This window comes from Callorhinus ursinus, unplaced genomic scaffold, assembly GCF_003265705.2.
Source record: "Callorhinus ursinus isolate GAN/ISIS: 27379988/994484 unplaced genomic scaffold, GSC_fseal_2.0 scaffold19, whole genome shotgun sequence".
Lineage (NCBI taxonomy): Eukaryota > Metazoa > Chordata > Mammalia > Carnivora > Otariidae > Callorhinus > Callorhinus ursinus.
This window is the reverse complement of record NW_027397081.1, coordinates 20,235,084-20,248,803: the sequence shown is the minus strand read 5'-3', so window position 1 is coordinate 20,248,803 and position 13,720 is coordinate 20,235,084. Positions and strand designations below refer to the sequence as shown.

The 13,720-nt window shown below is 38.5% G+C and overlaps 1 protein-coding gene across 1 annotated transcript; it reads left to right on the top strand.

Moving 5' to 3' along the window:
* The first annotated feature begins 5,184 nt into the window (after positions 1–5,184).
* On the top strand, positions 5,185–6,137 carry LOC112840491 (olfactory receptor 8C8-like). The gene is given in 2 exon segments (XM_025893931.2): positions 5,185–5,596; positions 5,599–6,137. Coding segments are annotated over 2 exon segments (927 nt in total). The 5' UTR covers positions 5,185–5,208.
* Positions 6,138–13,720: the final 7,583 nt, after the last annotated feature.

Genomic DNA, 13,720 nt, shown 5'->3' with positions numbered 1-13,720 from the left:
AATAATGTTTATTGCTAAAACAATAATGAATAAAATAACAATAATAAATAAAACAGAAAGAACTTTGGGGTATAATTTGTGTTTGGGAGTGGACTGTGGCAGTCATAGGGAGGTGCTGCTCATCTCTTCAAGAGAACCAGCTGGGGGGAGCACTGTTGAATGATAGTCTATAGCTGATACTCCTTTGGTTTCAACATTGTGTTCAGGTAGAGTCCATGCTCACTCTGAGATGTCCCCAGCCAATGGCTTAGCATGATGGGTCATACAGGAGCTGGCCAATATCATCGTAACAAAGGTGTCTTCTGATACGCATTTTTTGCTTAGGTACTTCTTGTCATCCTAACAGAGACTTTTTAGAACTGCCCTATAGTCTGAGATTTTCCTACTGTGTCCTTGCTTCTTTCTCTTTCTTAGGTGTCAGAGTTTCAACCCATTTGAAGGCCTTTATCAATGACTCCTTCTTCCCATTTTACCCTTCACAGCTATTTACCATAATAAATGTCTTGCAGGTCTAATTATTTCTTGGCATCTGCTCCTTGGGGATCTCTAGATGACACAGAAGATTTATGCTAACTGATTTTAACACTTAGTACTAGGCTCTGATAATGAAGACAGATTGGTTTTGTTATAAAGATAGATAAGTAAGTCATAGTACAACATCGAAGGTCCAGAAAGAGATCCTTACTTATACAGTCATTTGATTTTTGACCAGGCAAGAAAGTAAATCCATAGGATAGGAAAATATTTTAAGCAATTGATGCTGGAAATACTGTTCTTGAGAGAACAATTAAGCGACCTCTCCCTCACACCATATACAACAATTAATTTTAAATGGATCAGACTGCACACATAAAATTTAAACGTAAATCTTCTAGAAGAAAACATAAAAAAGTATGTTGGTGTAGACATAGATTTCTTACACACATTCTAGAAAGCACTAAACTCAAAAGAAAAGAAAACAAAGACAAAATAAACTTCATTAACATTAGAGCACCTGTTTACCAAAAAAAAATTCATAGGCAAGCCACAGACTTGAAGAATATTTGCAATAACTGTATCTGATAAAGATATTGTAACCATAATATATAACAAGTTCAAAATTAAAAGATCCCTAAATAATAAAAGACCATTTCATAAATGGGCAAATGATTTGAAAGACAGGTCCCAAAGAAAGGCATGCAAACGGCCAATAAGCACATGGAAATGTGTTTAACTTTCTGCACCTCCTTAGATGTGTAGTCATTAGCTGGATAACACTCCCTTGGCAGCTGTACTGTCCTCCCTCGCTTCATTGCATGGGCTCTGCCCCTTGAGAGGCTTAAGCACCTGTTGGGCCTCCTAATTGGTCTCCCTCCATGTTGGACCCAGAACTGGGTGGAGCCTCTATTTCAGACGTCTAAGCACTTTCAAACCCTCCAGTCCTCCAAGCACCAATCCTATAGAGCTTCTCCTCTGAGATTCTAGTATCTGGTTATGCTTCCTCTTTCCATGTTTTCTACCAGTTTTGAGTGGTAGCTATTTTCTGTAATTTAATAGTCTTTATATTTTCAACTTTTTTCTCTTTCCCCCTTGCAATATCTGAATAAACCAATTCTTTGTTTTAAATACACTCTATAAGAAGCACATATTTTACCATTTGTTTTTCTGACTGCACCTTGTCTGATACAGGTAGCACATTTTATGTGATTTTGATGGATTGATTTGCTCACTTTAAGAGGTATTATCTTGTCTATCAGCACATTCCAAACCTCAATGGCAATGATTAGTCAGAAGTAGACATTTGACTTGTCTTTTCTACCATAACAGTTTTTTAACTTTTGTTTTCTCCTTAGAGTTACTGACTTGGTAAGATTAAATGTAGGGATTTTCATAGTTCTCCTTTTGCTACATGGGAGAACCCATCTGAGATTAAAACTGAGTAGAACTAAGCAGAACAAAAAGTGGGAAGAGTGACACACACATGAATGACTTGGTCCGGGGTACAGCCCTACAAGAAGCCATGTACATCCTCAGCTTAGCAGTTTCACACACATTTGTGGTATGGGCTGGCTTATCTAGACAGATTCAGCTTGAATTTCTGTCACTTAATTTGAAGGATTCTTAATGTACCCTCTATAAAATATCCCACATATACCACACAATTCTGCATAGTGTAGTGGTAAAAGAAATCAATTCTGGATTTATAGACGCTTAAATATGAATCTTGTTCTGGCTGTTGCTATTTTGACTGTGGAACAATGAATGAATCCCTCCTGCCTGATTTGAGAGGGTGCGGGGACAGGAGGGAAGGTGAATAGAGAATCTAGTGCTGTGACTGGCTAACAGTAACTAATAGTGGTACAAATCTCAGTTTCTTTGGTTATCACTCTAGTTATACTGAGAAATCATAGGGTCAAGCCCTATACCTCATTTTGTGTGTGTTCACTCTGTTTTGCAGTCTAAATGCTCAAAAAATTGTTCATTAAATGTAATGAGTCAGAAAAATCTCTAAAATAGAGTCTGTTTATGGAGTTTTAGCCCTCATGTACTACCTACTTTGGGTAGAATAGAACTCTCAAGACCTGGCCGCCTGGGTGGCTCAGTTGGTTAAGCCACTGCCTTCGGCTCAGGTCATGATCCTGGAGTCCCGCATCGGGCTCCCTGCTCAGCAGGGAGTCTGCTTCTCCCTCTGACCCTCCCCCCACTCATGTGCTTTCTCTCTCTCATTCTTTCTCTCAAATAAATAAATAAAATCTTTAAAAAAAAAAAAAAAAAGAACTCTCAAGACCTGAAACATAAAATTCCAAGCTCTAGGTTCCTGTGGACTTAGTGGGCTCCTAGGTTTTATCCTAGAAGTACAGTGGAGGACTCTGGTTAAGGATGGAACTAATGTAGGCAACTTGTCTCTATTTCTTCTTGAAACTCACTAACATGACAAAAAAGGGATTAAAAATGACGTTAACTCACCTAATTTATTATTATAACCGTATAACAGTAGGGATTAGGAATAGAGAGCAAGAAGAGAGTGTGCACATCTGCACAATGATGGTACGGGGTGGAAAAGTTACAAATTCTCATCTTAGCAGGAGTCCTGGTTAGAAAACTCTTAGAGTAATCTGAATTGGAGATGAAGAGAGAATATAGAAGCTGTGTAAGAAGGAAGGCCAAATCTTTCAAGGAGTTGAATTCTCTGGGAATTGGAGACTGGATGAAGATGGCCAACGAGAGGAAGTTGCTTAAGTTTAGTTTGTAGATTAGTTGCCTGGATGATGGCAAAAATAATGTGGAACATGAAGATCTGGAGGAGGAGCAGTGGGAATCATCAGAAAGTGCTGACTTCAGTTTTGGGCACTTTGAGCTTGAGGCACATAAGATAGAACTTTCTGAGAGGCATTTATGGAAGTCCATGTAAATGTAGATATAGATCTACATATAGATCTGCATTTCTCAAAATGAGTGATTTTGCCACCCAAGGGACACATGCCAGTGTCTGGAGAACATTTTGATTGTCATACCTGGTGGTGGGGGATACTGCTGGAATCCAATGGGTAGAGGCCAGGGATGCTTTTATCTTGTGATACACAGGACAGCTTCACAATAAAGAATTATCTAGTCCAAAATGTCAATAATGCCAAGTTGAAAAACCTTAATATAATGAATATGGATTAGGAATAGGGGAGGGATACCAACACTTATCAGGCTCTTTTTATGTGTCAGGCATGTTTCTGATACTTTATATGATTTAACTCCTTTAATCCCCACAACAATCCTATGAGATTGCTCCTTTACTAAACTCACTTTATATATATACATAGGTATTAAGTAGATATGAAAATATACATACAAGGGCCAGAAAAGTTCTATCACTGTCTTCAGTCTCACAGTTAAGGATTTTAAAGTCCAAATTTGACTTGAGGGCCCACTCCCACTCTTTCTCTCTCTTTTAAAATTTTTATTTATTTTTACTATATTTTCTTTTCAAATTTTTATTTAAATTTTAGCTAGGTAGCATACAATGCAATATTGGTTTCAGGAGTAGAATTCAGTGATTCATCACTTGCATACAACACCCTAAGCCCATCATATCAAGTGCCCGCCTTAATACCCATCACCCATCAAGCCCAGCCCCAACACTCCCACTCTCTTAACCACTTTGCTAGAACATCCCTTTATAGAAGTGAAATCCACAAGCATGGACAGTGCTAAAGCTATGATTTAATGTTTTACTAATGCAATCCCAGAGACTTCAGGAAAGTGCTAGAAATGGCAAGTGACTGTGCCCCAGACTTTCCTCTTAGGACTGTGCATAGAGTCCAGGGGATGATGAAAGAAGTGACAAAAGGAGGTACTCATTCCTCTGTTTTGGGGATTAGGAATTCTTATTGTGAAATTATAAACTGAGCAAAACATTGAGTCTCAAAGGATCCAGTGTTAGGCCTGTGACACAGGATATGAATATGGGCTCAATAATTTCTACCCTCAATGGACTCATTTAACTTCGAAGGAAATTATAAGGGAGAGAATAATTTTCTGTGCTTCTAATCAATTTTTCCAGAACTACAGGTCATGGAATAGATTCGCATTTGAGTCAGTTGATTGTTTTGGAGCTCATTATAAGGTTGTTTTCCTTCTTGCAAGTGAAGAGGACTTCTGGGCAAATTCTCAAATAGAGATCATGGCCTGTTCTCCAGATACCTCTTTTAACATGTCAAAGGCTGAGGGCTGTGCTGATGTATATTGCCTCCTTTCTTGTCAGAAACTTTGACCCCCCCCAGGACTGTAGAGTAGAAGTGGCCTTAAGGTCCAGCAACAGCGAGGCTTCCAGGAAAAGGAAGATGAGGGTTGAATGACATTTGTCTTTATAATTTCCTTTCAGACTCCAACCTGCACAAATCAAGGGTTGTGGGGAACACCACCAATTTATTAATTTATTGCTCTTGTCAGCCCTTATCCTGAATGGATACTGGGGAGAAGGGAGGAGATGATGTGCAGAGACATTGTGGGTCTATCAGTATTCTTTCTGCAGAGACAAACCACATGAGTGGAAGTAAAGGAGAATGAGGAATCATTAGGAATAATCAGAAGAAGTCTTGCTCCTTGGATTCCTTGCATGACAACCCTGAGCTTGTAAACCAGCAGATTCATCTCTCCATCTGGAGACAAAGAGTGAGGGTCCATTGTTAATGTCACCTTCTATCTCTGTTCCTGCAGATCACACCTGTGAAATGAATGGCTGTGGAAAATGACTCTTCTGTGACTGAGTTTATCCTTATGGGATTAACAGACCAACCTGAACTCCAACTACCTCTGTCTTTTCTGTTTTTGGTGAACTATGGGGTCACTGTGGTGGGCTATTTGAGCTTCATTAATTTAATTTACCTGAATTCTCACCTTCACACCCCAATGTACTTTTTCCTCTTCAGTCTGTCCTTTATTGATCTCTGTTATTCATTTGTCTTCACCCCCAAAATGCTGATAAGCTTTATTTCAGAGAAGAACATCATTTCCTTTACAGAATGCATGACCCAGCTATTTTTTTTCTGCTTTTTTGTCAACTCTGAGTGCTATGTGTTGACAGCCATGGCCTGTGATCGCTATGTGGCCATCTGTAAACCCTGCCGTACACAGTCACCGTGTCCCCTCAGTTCTGTTCTCTGCTGATGTCTGGTTCATACGTGATGGGGTTTGCTGGTGCTATGGTCCACACAGGGTGCATGGTTAGGCTGATCTTTTGTGATTCCAACATCATCAGCCATTACACATGTGACATCTTCCCCCTCCTCCAGCTCTCCAGCAGCACCTATGCCGGTGAGCTGGTGACTTCTGTTATTGTGGGCACAGTTGTCATTGTATCTAGCCTCATTATCCGTATTTCTTATATTTTGATTCTTTCCAATATCCTTCACATCTCCTCATCTCAGGGTTGGTTCAAAGCCTTCAGCACCTGTGGCTCCCACCTAGTAACTGTTGGTCTGTTCTATGGATTTGGGTTGCTCACTCACGTCAAACCATCATTTGCTGGGTCTGTGGGCCAAGGGAAATTTTTCTCAGTGTTTTACACCAATGTGGTGCCCATGCTCAACCCTTTAATTTATAGTCTCAGGAACAAAGATATCAAACTTGCTCTGAAGAAAACCCTGAAGAGAATTACAAACTGAGCAGAACCATCTATCCCTCCTTTGCTGTGTCTTTTTCTCCACTTTCTGCTCTTCCTTATCCTCTTCTTCCTATTCTTTTTCCTTTTCCTTACCTTTCTAAAGTCTTTTCTGCAGGATTTCTAATTTAATTTCTTTTTTCTCTTCTTGAGGGTCATCCTCAGTTCCAAGGTGAACCCAAACCGATCTTTATTCCCCATATCAGTTGAAGACACTAGGATAACCTTCCCTATCTAAGGATAGCACTACCTATTATTTTTTCTCTTGTCTTTTTTCTCTCCAAGGTAAGCAATCAAGTAGCATGCTGTCTCACCAGCTCATTTCTTTATTTGCTTTCTCTGAAACAATTACACAGAGCACTTTCCTGTTTTGAGGGTTTTATTACTTAAATTGCATTAAAACAGAGAAGATATGATAAAAATTGTGGGCACAGTATAGTTGTAAAAAATGCAGAAAATTTTGGGGTTCTTTTAATAATGGTTCTTGTTCTTGATTTTTAGTCCCGTATAGGTAAAGGAAGTGAATACCTTGTGGAACCTAGCTTCTTTCTTTTATTCTTGAGGGTGCTTGGGAATGAATGAGCCACACTATTTTGCTCACCTTTTTCAATCCCCACTAATAATGAATGCCTCTGTTTATGTAATGGTCAACTGATATTTGTCATAAAGAGAATTAAAATTGCCACCACTTGTCTATGTAGCCATGGGTTGTGATTGTGATTAAAAATCACACAATAATATTCTTGGCTACAGAATAGAGTGTCATGAGCAATGTCAAGATTCTTTGTTTGTCTAACTGTGTTAACAGGGATTCGCTTTTGCAAAGGAAGATCTGTTCCTGCTTTCAAAAGACAAACAAAAAATATATGGCAAAAACCTTGCCCTGTTGGGCTTTATTCTTTCACTATATAATTTGACTCCTCCCTTTGGTCAGATTAAATCTGTGGCCCATACATGTGCCACATTCTTTACAAATTATATTAAAAGATAAGCCTCTTTAACCTGTTCTTTAGAGGAGGAAATAATTATGCAATTTGCTCAAGATCATCCAGCCAACGATGCAGAGCCCAATGTTTTAATCCATGTTCATCTCACAAAGAAATGGAAGAGACTAAAGGAGAATTGCGAAGGAATAAGAGAACTTCTGGAGAGTTTTTCCAGAACGAGTTTGAAAGTGGGAATTTCATGGGAATAATGTCCTCAGCCAAGATGCCTGTCCAAGAAGCCTGCCATGCCCAACTAGAAAAATGCATCTGTCCCTGGAGAAGTTTGATTTTAAAGTGGGGGTAAACAGGGTGAGTTACAAAGAGATGTTTCCTCACACTCTTTTTTTGTGTGTGTGTGATCATTTCCTGCAATAGTGAGGCTGAGGAGTTTGGGGAATGCCACACTTTTCAGAATTATGTATACTTTAACAAGCCTGTTAGATATTATGCTATCAGTTGGAAAGAAGCAATGAAAAGGAGTTCTTTATAATTAATACAATGGTAAACAGAGCTCTACAAAATTTTTTTATTCTCTGTGTTATACAGAGTATAAACTGTCTATCATCCATCACTACTTTTAATGATTTTATGGGAAGATGTATCTCAGAGGATATACCCTAGTTAAGGGATATAGTAGATTATCCCTGTCATTTTTACGTTTACAAAGATACCATGAGTTTGAAAAGTTCTACAACATTAGTTTGTAAGAACAGCCTTATGAGATAATTATGCCATTTAAGAACTTTACTTAAATCTGATTAAAGATAATCAGGTAATTATATTGAGTATAATGCCTATCTCACTGTCATAATTTTTTAAAAAAACTTTTATTCCTGGGGCGCCTGGGTGGCTCAGTCATCAAGCATCTGCCTTCGGCTCAGGTCATGATCTCAGGGTCCTGGGATCGAGCCCCGCATCCAGCTCCTTGCTCTGCAGGGAAGCCTGCTTCTCCCTCTCCCACTCCCCCTGCTTGTGTTCCCTCTCTCACTCTGTCTCTCTCTGTTAAATAAATAAATAAAATCTTTAAAAAAAACCCTTTTATTCCTCAAGCAGAATATGAATTCCTCATACCTGCTTCTGTCCTTGTTTTGTCTATATCCATTATAGTACCTGGTTAAATAGCTAGCTTAAAACTATTTGGTTTGAATTTGATTCCAAAGCACATGTTTTTAGGAGTTTACATGCTTTAATAAAGACATAGAATAAGATATATAACACTCATGTCAATAAATCCTTGGTACTTAAAGAAAAACTAAAATGTGAATCACAGACATAGTACATAACTTGTGGTCTGAGTACTATATGTAAGCACCAGCACTCCCTGGTGGAGGAAGAGTCAGCAAATAGATTGGCTCAGTTCTGTGAACTCAACAGTCTTATTTCACAGGTTGAAATTCTTGTTTTGACCTGGCAAATCTAATTGACTTAACTCTTTAATTAAAACCTCCTTTTATAATATTTATTTATTTATTTATTTTCACAATGCAATCTTTTTTTAATCACTACATTCTCACCTACTTATGAGAAAAATTTTCATAACACTCAAATTAAGATATAGAATCAAGCAATGTATTATAGATACTGTCTTATAGTATGCTAGATAAGATTCTTTTAAAAGGCTAGAGTTTTAGAACAAATATTGTCATTTAAATATTTTATTTGGTACAATTATAACAGCACTCTATCCAGTCTTTTTTTAAAATTTTTTTATTGTTATGTTAATCACCATATATTACATCATTAGTTTTTGATGTAGTGTTCCATGATTCATTGTTTGTTCATAATACCCAGTGCTCCATGCAGAATGTGCCCTCTTTAATACCCATCACCAGGCTAACCCATCCCCCTACCCTCCTCCCCTCTAGAACCCTCAGTTTGTTTTTCAGAGTCCATCGTCTCTCATGGTTCGTCTCCCCCTCTGACTTACTCCCCTTCATTCTTCCTCTCCTGCTATCTTCTTTTTCTTTTTTCTTAAAATATGTTGCGTTATTTGTTTCAGAAGTACAGATCTGTGATTCAACAGTCTTGCACAATTCACATCGCTCACCGTAGCACATACCCTCCCCAATGTCTATCACCCAGCCACCCCATCCCTCCCACCCCCAACCACTCCAGTAACACTCAGTTTGTTTCCTGAGATTAAGAATTCCTCATATCAGTGAGGTCATATGATACATGTCTTTCTCTGATTGACTTATTTCACTAAGCATAACACCCTCCAGTTCCATCCACATCGTTGCAAATGGCAAGATCTCATTCCTTTTGATGGCTGCATAATATTCCATTGTGTATATATACCACTTCTTCTTTATCCATTCATCTGTTGATGGACATCTTGGCTCTTTCCACAGTTTGGCTATTGTGGACATTGCTGCTATAAACATTGGGGTGCACGTACCCCTTCGGGTCCCTACATTTGTATCTTTATGGTAAATACCCAATAGTGCAATTGCTGGATCGAATGGTAGCTCTAATTTCAACTGTTTGAGGAACCTCCATACTGTTTTCCAGAGTGGTTGCACCAGCTTGCATTCCCACCAACAGTGTAGGAGGGTTCCCCTTTCTCCACATCCCTGCCAACATCTGTCGTTTCCTGACTTGTTAATTTTAGCCATTCTGACGGGTGTGAGGTGGTATCTCACTGAGGTTTTGATTTGGATTTCCCTGATGCCGAGCGATGTTGAGCACTTTTTCATGTGCCTGTTGGCCATTTGGATGTCTTCTTTGGAAAAATGTCTGTTCATGTCTTCTGCCCATTTCTTGATTGGATTATTTGTTCTTTGGGTGTTGAGTTTGATAAGTTCTTTATAGATTTTGGATATGAGCCCTTTATCTGATATGTCATTTGCAAATATTTTCTCCCATTCTGTCGGTTGTCTTTTGGTTTTGTGGGCTGTTTCTTTTGCTGTGCAAAAGCTTTTTATCTTGATGAAATCCCAATAGTTCATTTTTGCCCTTGCTTCCCGTGCCTTTGGCGATGTTTCTAGGAAGAAGTTGCTGCGGCTGAGGCCAAAGAGGTTGCTACCTGTGTTCTCCTTTAGGATTTTGATGGACTCCTGTCTCACGTTTAGGTCTTTCAACCATTTGGAGTCTATTTTGGTGTGTGGTGTAAGGAAATGGTCCAGTTTCATTCTTCTGCATGTGGCTGTCCAATTTTCCCAACACCATTTGTTGAAGAGACTGTCTTTTTTCCATTGGACATTCTTTCCTGCTTTGTCAAAAATAAGTTGACCATAGAGTTGAGGGTCCATTTAGCACTCTATCCAGTCTTAAGGGTTAACTTAAGTGTTAACAAATGAACACACTCCTTGCTTACTGAATTAAGGCCCTTGATCTGTAACAGAACTAATTTACCTTCTTGAGATTTGCAGGCCACTGGTCTTGGGGAATGAAAGACCAGAACTTTCCTAGGCCTCAGAGGCCAGCAAATCTATTTGAAGCCACATTGACTTTCTGATTAGCTCAGCAATCTTTTAGCAAAATGTTTTTCTTTTTTAAGGTCACATAAATGACTTTACCAACCTTCCCTTGTGCATCTGTAGACCTTTGCATCCTTTGCAGAAAAAACAGAATACTCTTGCACAACCATCCCTGGGTACCAAGGAGCCAGACCTTCTTGCACATTATAATATTTATAAATAAAATTGTTTAAAGCCTAATATCTTTAAAATTAATATAATGAGACAATTCAGTGTAAAATAATTTCAGCATATATTTCATTTGGTAACTTTTTAAAAGATATAGATATTGTTGTATACTTATTTCTTATCCTCCTGTTTTATCATAGTTGCTCCAAAACAATTTAAATTGGAAAATTTTTATTTTACTTATGTTCAGCCCATATGCTAAAGACATATCAAATTTTTGTTATATATAAAAACTTAGTTATATTAATTATAATCTGCCTTAATTAGATTAACATTAACCTAAAGGGTCCCATGGCTTAATTTACAAAAAAAATATGAAGTAGGAAATCTTAGAAACTTATTGTTTTGGTGCTGATGTAAAGGTGCCTGTTCATCAACCAGGTTCTTTCCATCACCTAAAGGAATTGAAATGTTTTCAGGTCCATGATTTGCCCTAGCTCTGAGGCAGACTTATTAATGAAAAAGTTTTTAAATTTTTTAAAACAAAAGTTCTCATTCTTTCTCCTTCATGATACACGTTGGGGCAGAACTTTCTAAACACTGTGTAGTAGACAGTACAGCAAATGGGTTAAGGTTAAGGTAGTTAGGACAATCATATTCGTCCTTGAACAGTTGGAGTTTCACTGTGATTGCTCTGGCATGTTGTAGCCTATAAAGGGGTTTCTGGGAGATCAAGAATAAAAGAAGTCTGATGTGATTGCACTTCTATGGCTTTGGCAAGCAGTAAGAATGAGACAAAATGGTACTCACTGCTCCATTTTAAAAGCCCAGCCAAAGAGGTGCTCCACCATCTGGTTGCCAGCTAAAGCAGCTACTTACAGGGGAAGACAGTACCCACTGTGGGCAAGAGGCCCATGGAGCTGCTGGAGGAGTTTTGTTTTAGGTGCCCAGGATCACCTATAGGTGCTGCTGTTTGTGGTAGTGGAAGGCCAGGCAGGGAATCCTGAATTTGCTCCAGGAAGATGCCCAAGGTGTTCCCCCATTTCAGATACTTCTGATGATTTCCAGCTGACATATCCTGTTAGTACCATTTAAGCTAGTGTGATTGCTCTAAGAATGTACAAGCCTTCTGAAAATTAGGGCTTCTTTGTTATTTTGAAGCATTTGAAATGAAAACATACAATTGGCTCTAAATTGCTTTAACATTAAATTTCTCTATGACAGAAAAAGCTCTTTCATTATTTGAATGATTTTATTTGTAAACTTTTGAATGGTTTAAAAAATGATATAAAACTGTGTAACCTTCACATTCAGTAATGTTTGGTATGGTGATTGTAAAAAACTTTATGGCTATAATTATTAAGAATTCTTGATCAGTAATTGCTGTTTAATTCACAAAACATAATAGAAAAAAATATGTTCCAATCTGCCCTTCCCCTGCATTCTCTTGTGAAGCCACCCTGTCCAACACACCCTTGGCAGGAGTCCATCCAAATCAATGCCACAAGCATGGAAGTATGTAAATAGCCCTAACATGGGGCAGTACCTCTCCAAATGACTCCTGCCTTGGTAAGAGGGGAAGATAAACACACACCAGTTCAGTGGTGGCTCCAGCAGTGGGCTGGGGGCAGATATCTGATCTGATGGCAGCCGTGCCTACCAATGAAAGCTTCTCAGAGAACAACACCAGGAAAGTGCCTGCAGTTCCATATAACTGCACCACTGGCAAAGGCTGGATCTGACCCAACTCAAGCCCAAGGTGGCCCCCAGACTGGCCCATGAACGATAGGACTAAACCCTGCTCACAACTGGCAAGGAGAGCCATTGCAGACAACTGGACTGAAGGCAAACATGCCTGAACCACAACAGTAGAGTAAAACACAGAGGAGGTAACACACAGCAGGTTAACACACAACAGGTAAAAACGCAGAGGAGATACTCCTGAAGTGCCAAGTTCTGGTGAACAGGGGACATTTCATTGCAGAGCATTACAGGGCCTCTTCTTCATAAGGTCACTACTTTCCAGAGCAGGAGACATAGCTGAATTTCCTAAAACATAGAAACAGATACAGAGAGTTAGACAAAATGAGTAGACAGAGGAATCTGTCCCAAATGAAAGAACAGGACAAAATTTCAGCAAAAGAGCTAAATGAAGTGGAGATAAGTAATAAGCCTAATAGAGAATTTAAAATAATGATAATGAAAATACTCATTAGACTTGAGAAAAGAATGGAGGATCTCAGTGAGTCCCTCAACAAAACAATAGAAAAACATAAAAAAGAACCAATCAGAGATGAAGAACTCAAATGAAATTAAAATAGGCCAGAGGAAGCAGAAGAATGGATCAGTGATCTGGAAGACAGAATAATGGAAAGCAGTCATGCTGAATAGGGGAAAGAAAAAAGGATAATAAAAAATGAGAATAGATTAAGGGAACTCAGCAACATCATCAACCATAATAACATTTGTATTTTAGGGATTCCAGAAGGAGAAAAGAGAGAAAAGGGGGCAAAAATTTATTTGAATAATAACAGCTGAAAAATTCCTGAATCTGGGGAAGGAAACAAATCCAGATTCAAGTGGTACACAGAACCCCTCAAAAAAATCAACCCAAGGTGGTCCGCACCAAGATACATAGTAATTAAAATGGTAAAAAGATAATGATAAAGAGAAAAATTTAAAAGCAGGAAAAACAAAACAAAACAAAAGCAAAAACAAGAAAACCCCCCAAAAACCAGTTACATACAAGGAAAACCCTATAAGGAGATTAGCTGATTTTTCAGCAGAAACACTGAAGGCTAGAAGGGCATGTCATGACATATTAAAATACTGAAAGGTAAACAACCTGCAGTCAAGAATACTCTATCCAGCAAGACTATCAGTCAGAATAGAAAGAGAGATAAAGAGTTTCTCAGACAACAAAAGTTAAAGGAATTCATGAGCACTAAACCAGCCCTCCAAGAAATATTAAAGGGGACTCATGGATTATAAAAGAAAGACCATAAACAGGAGTA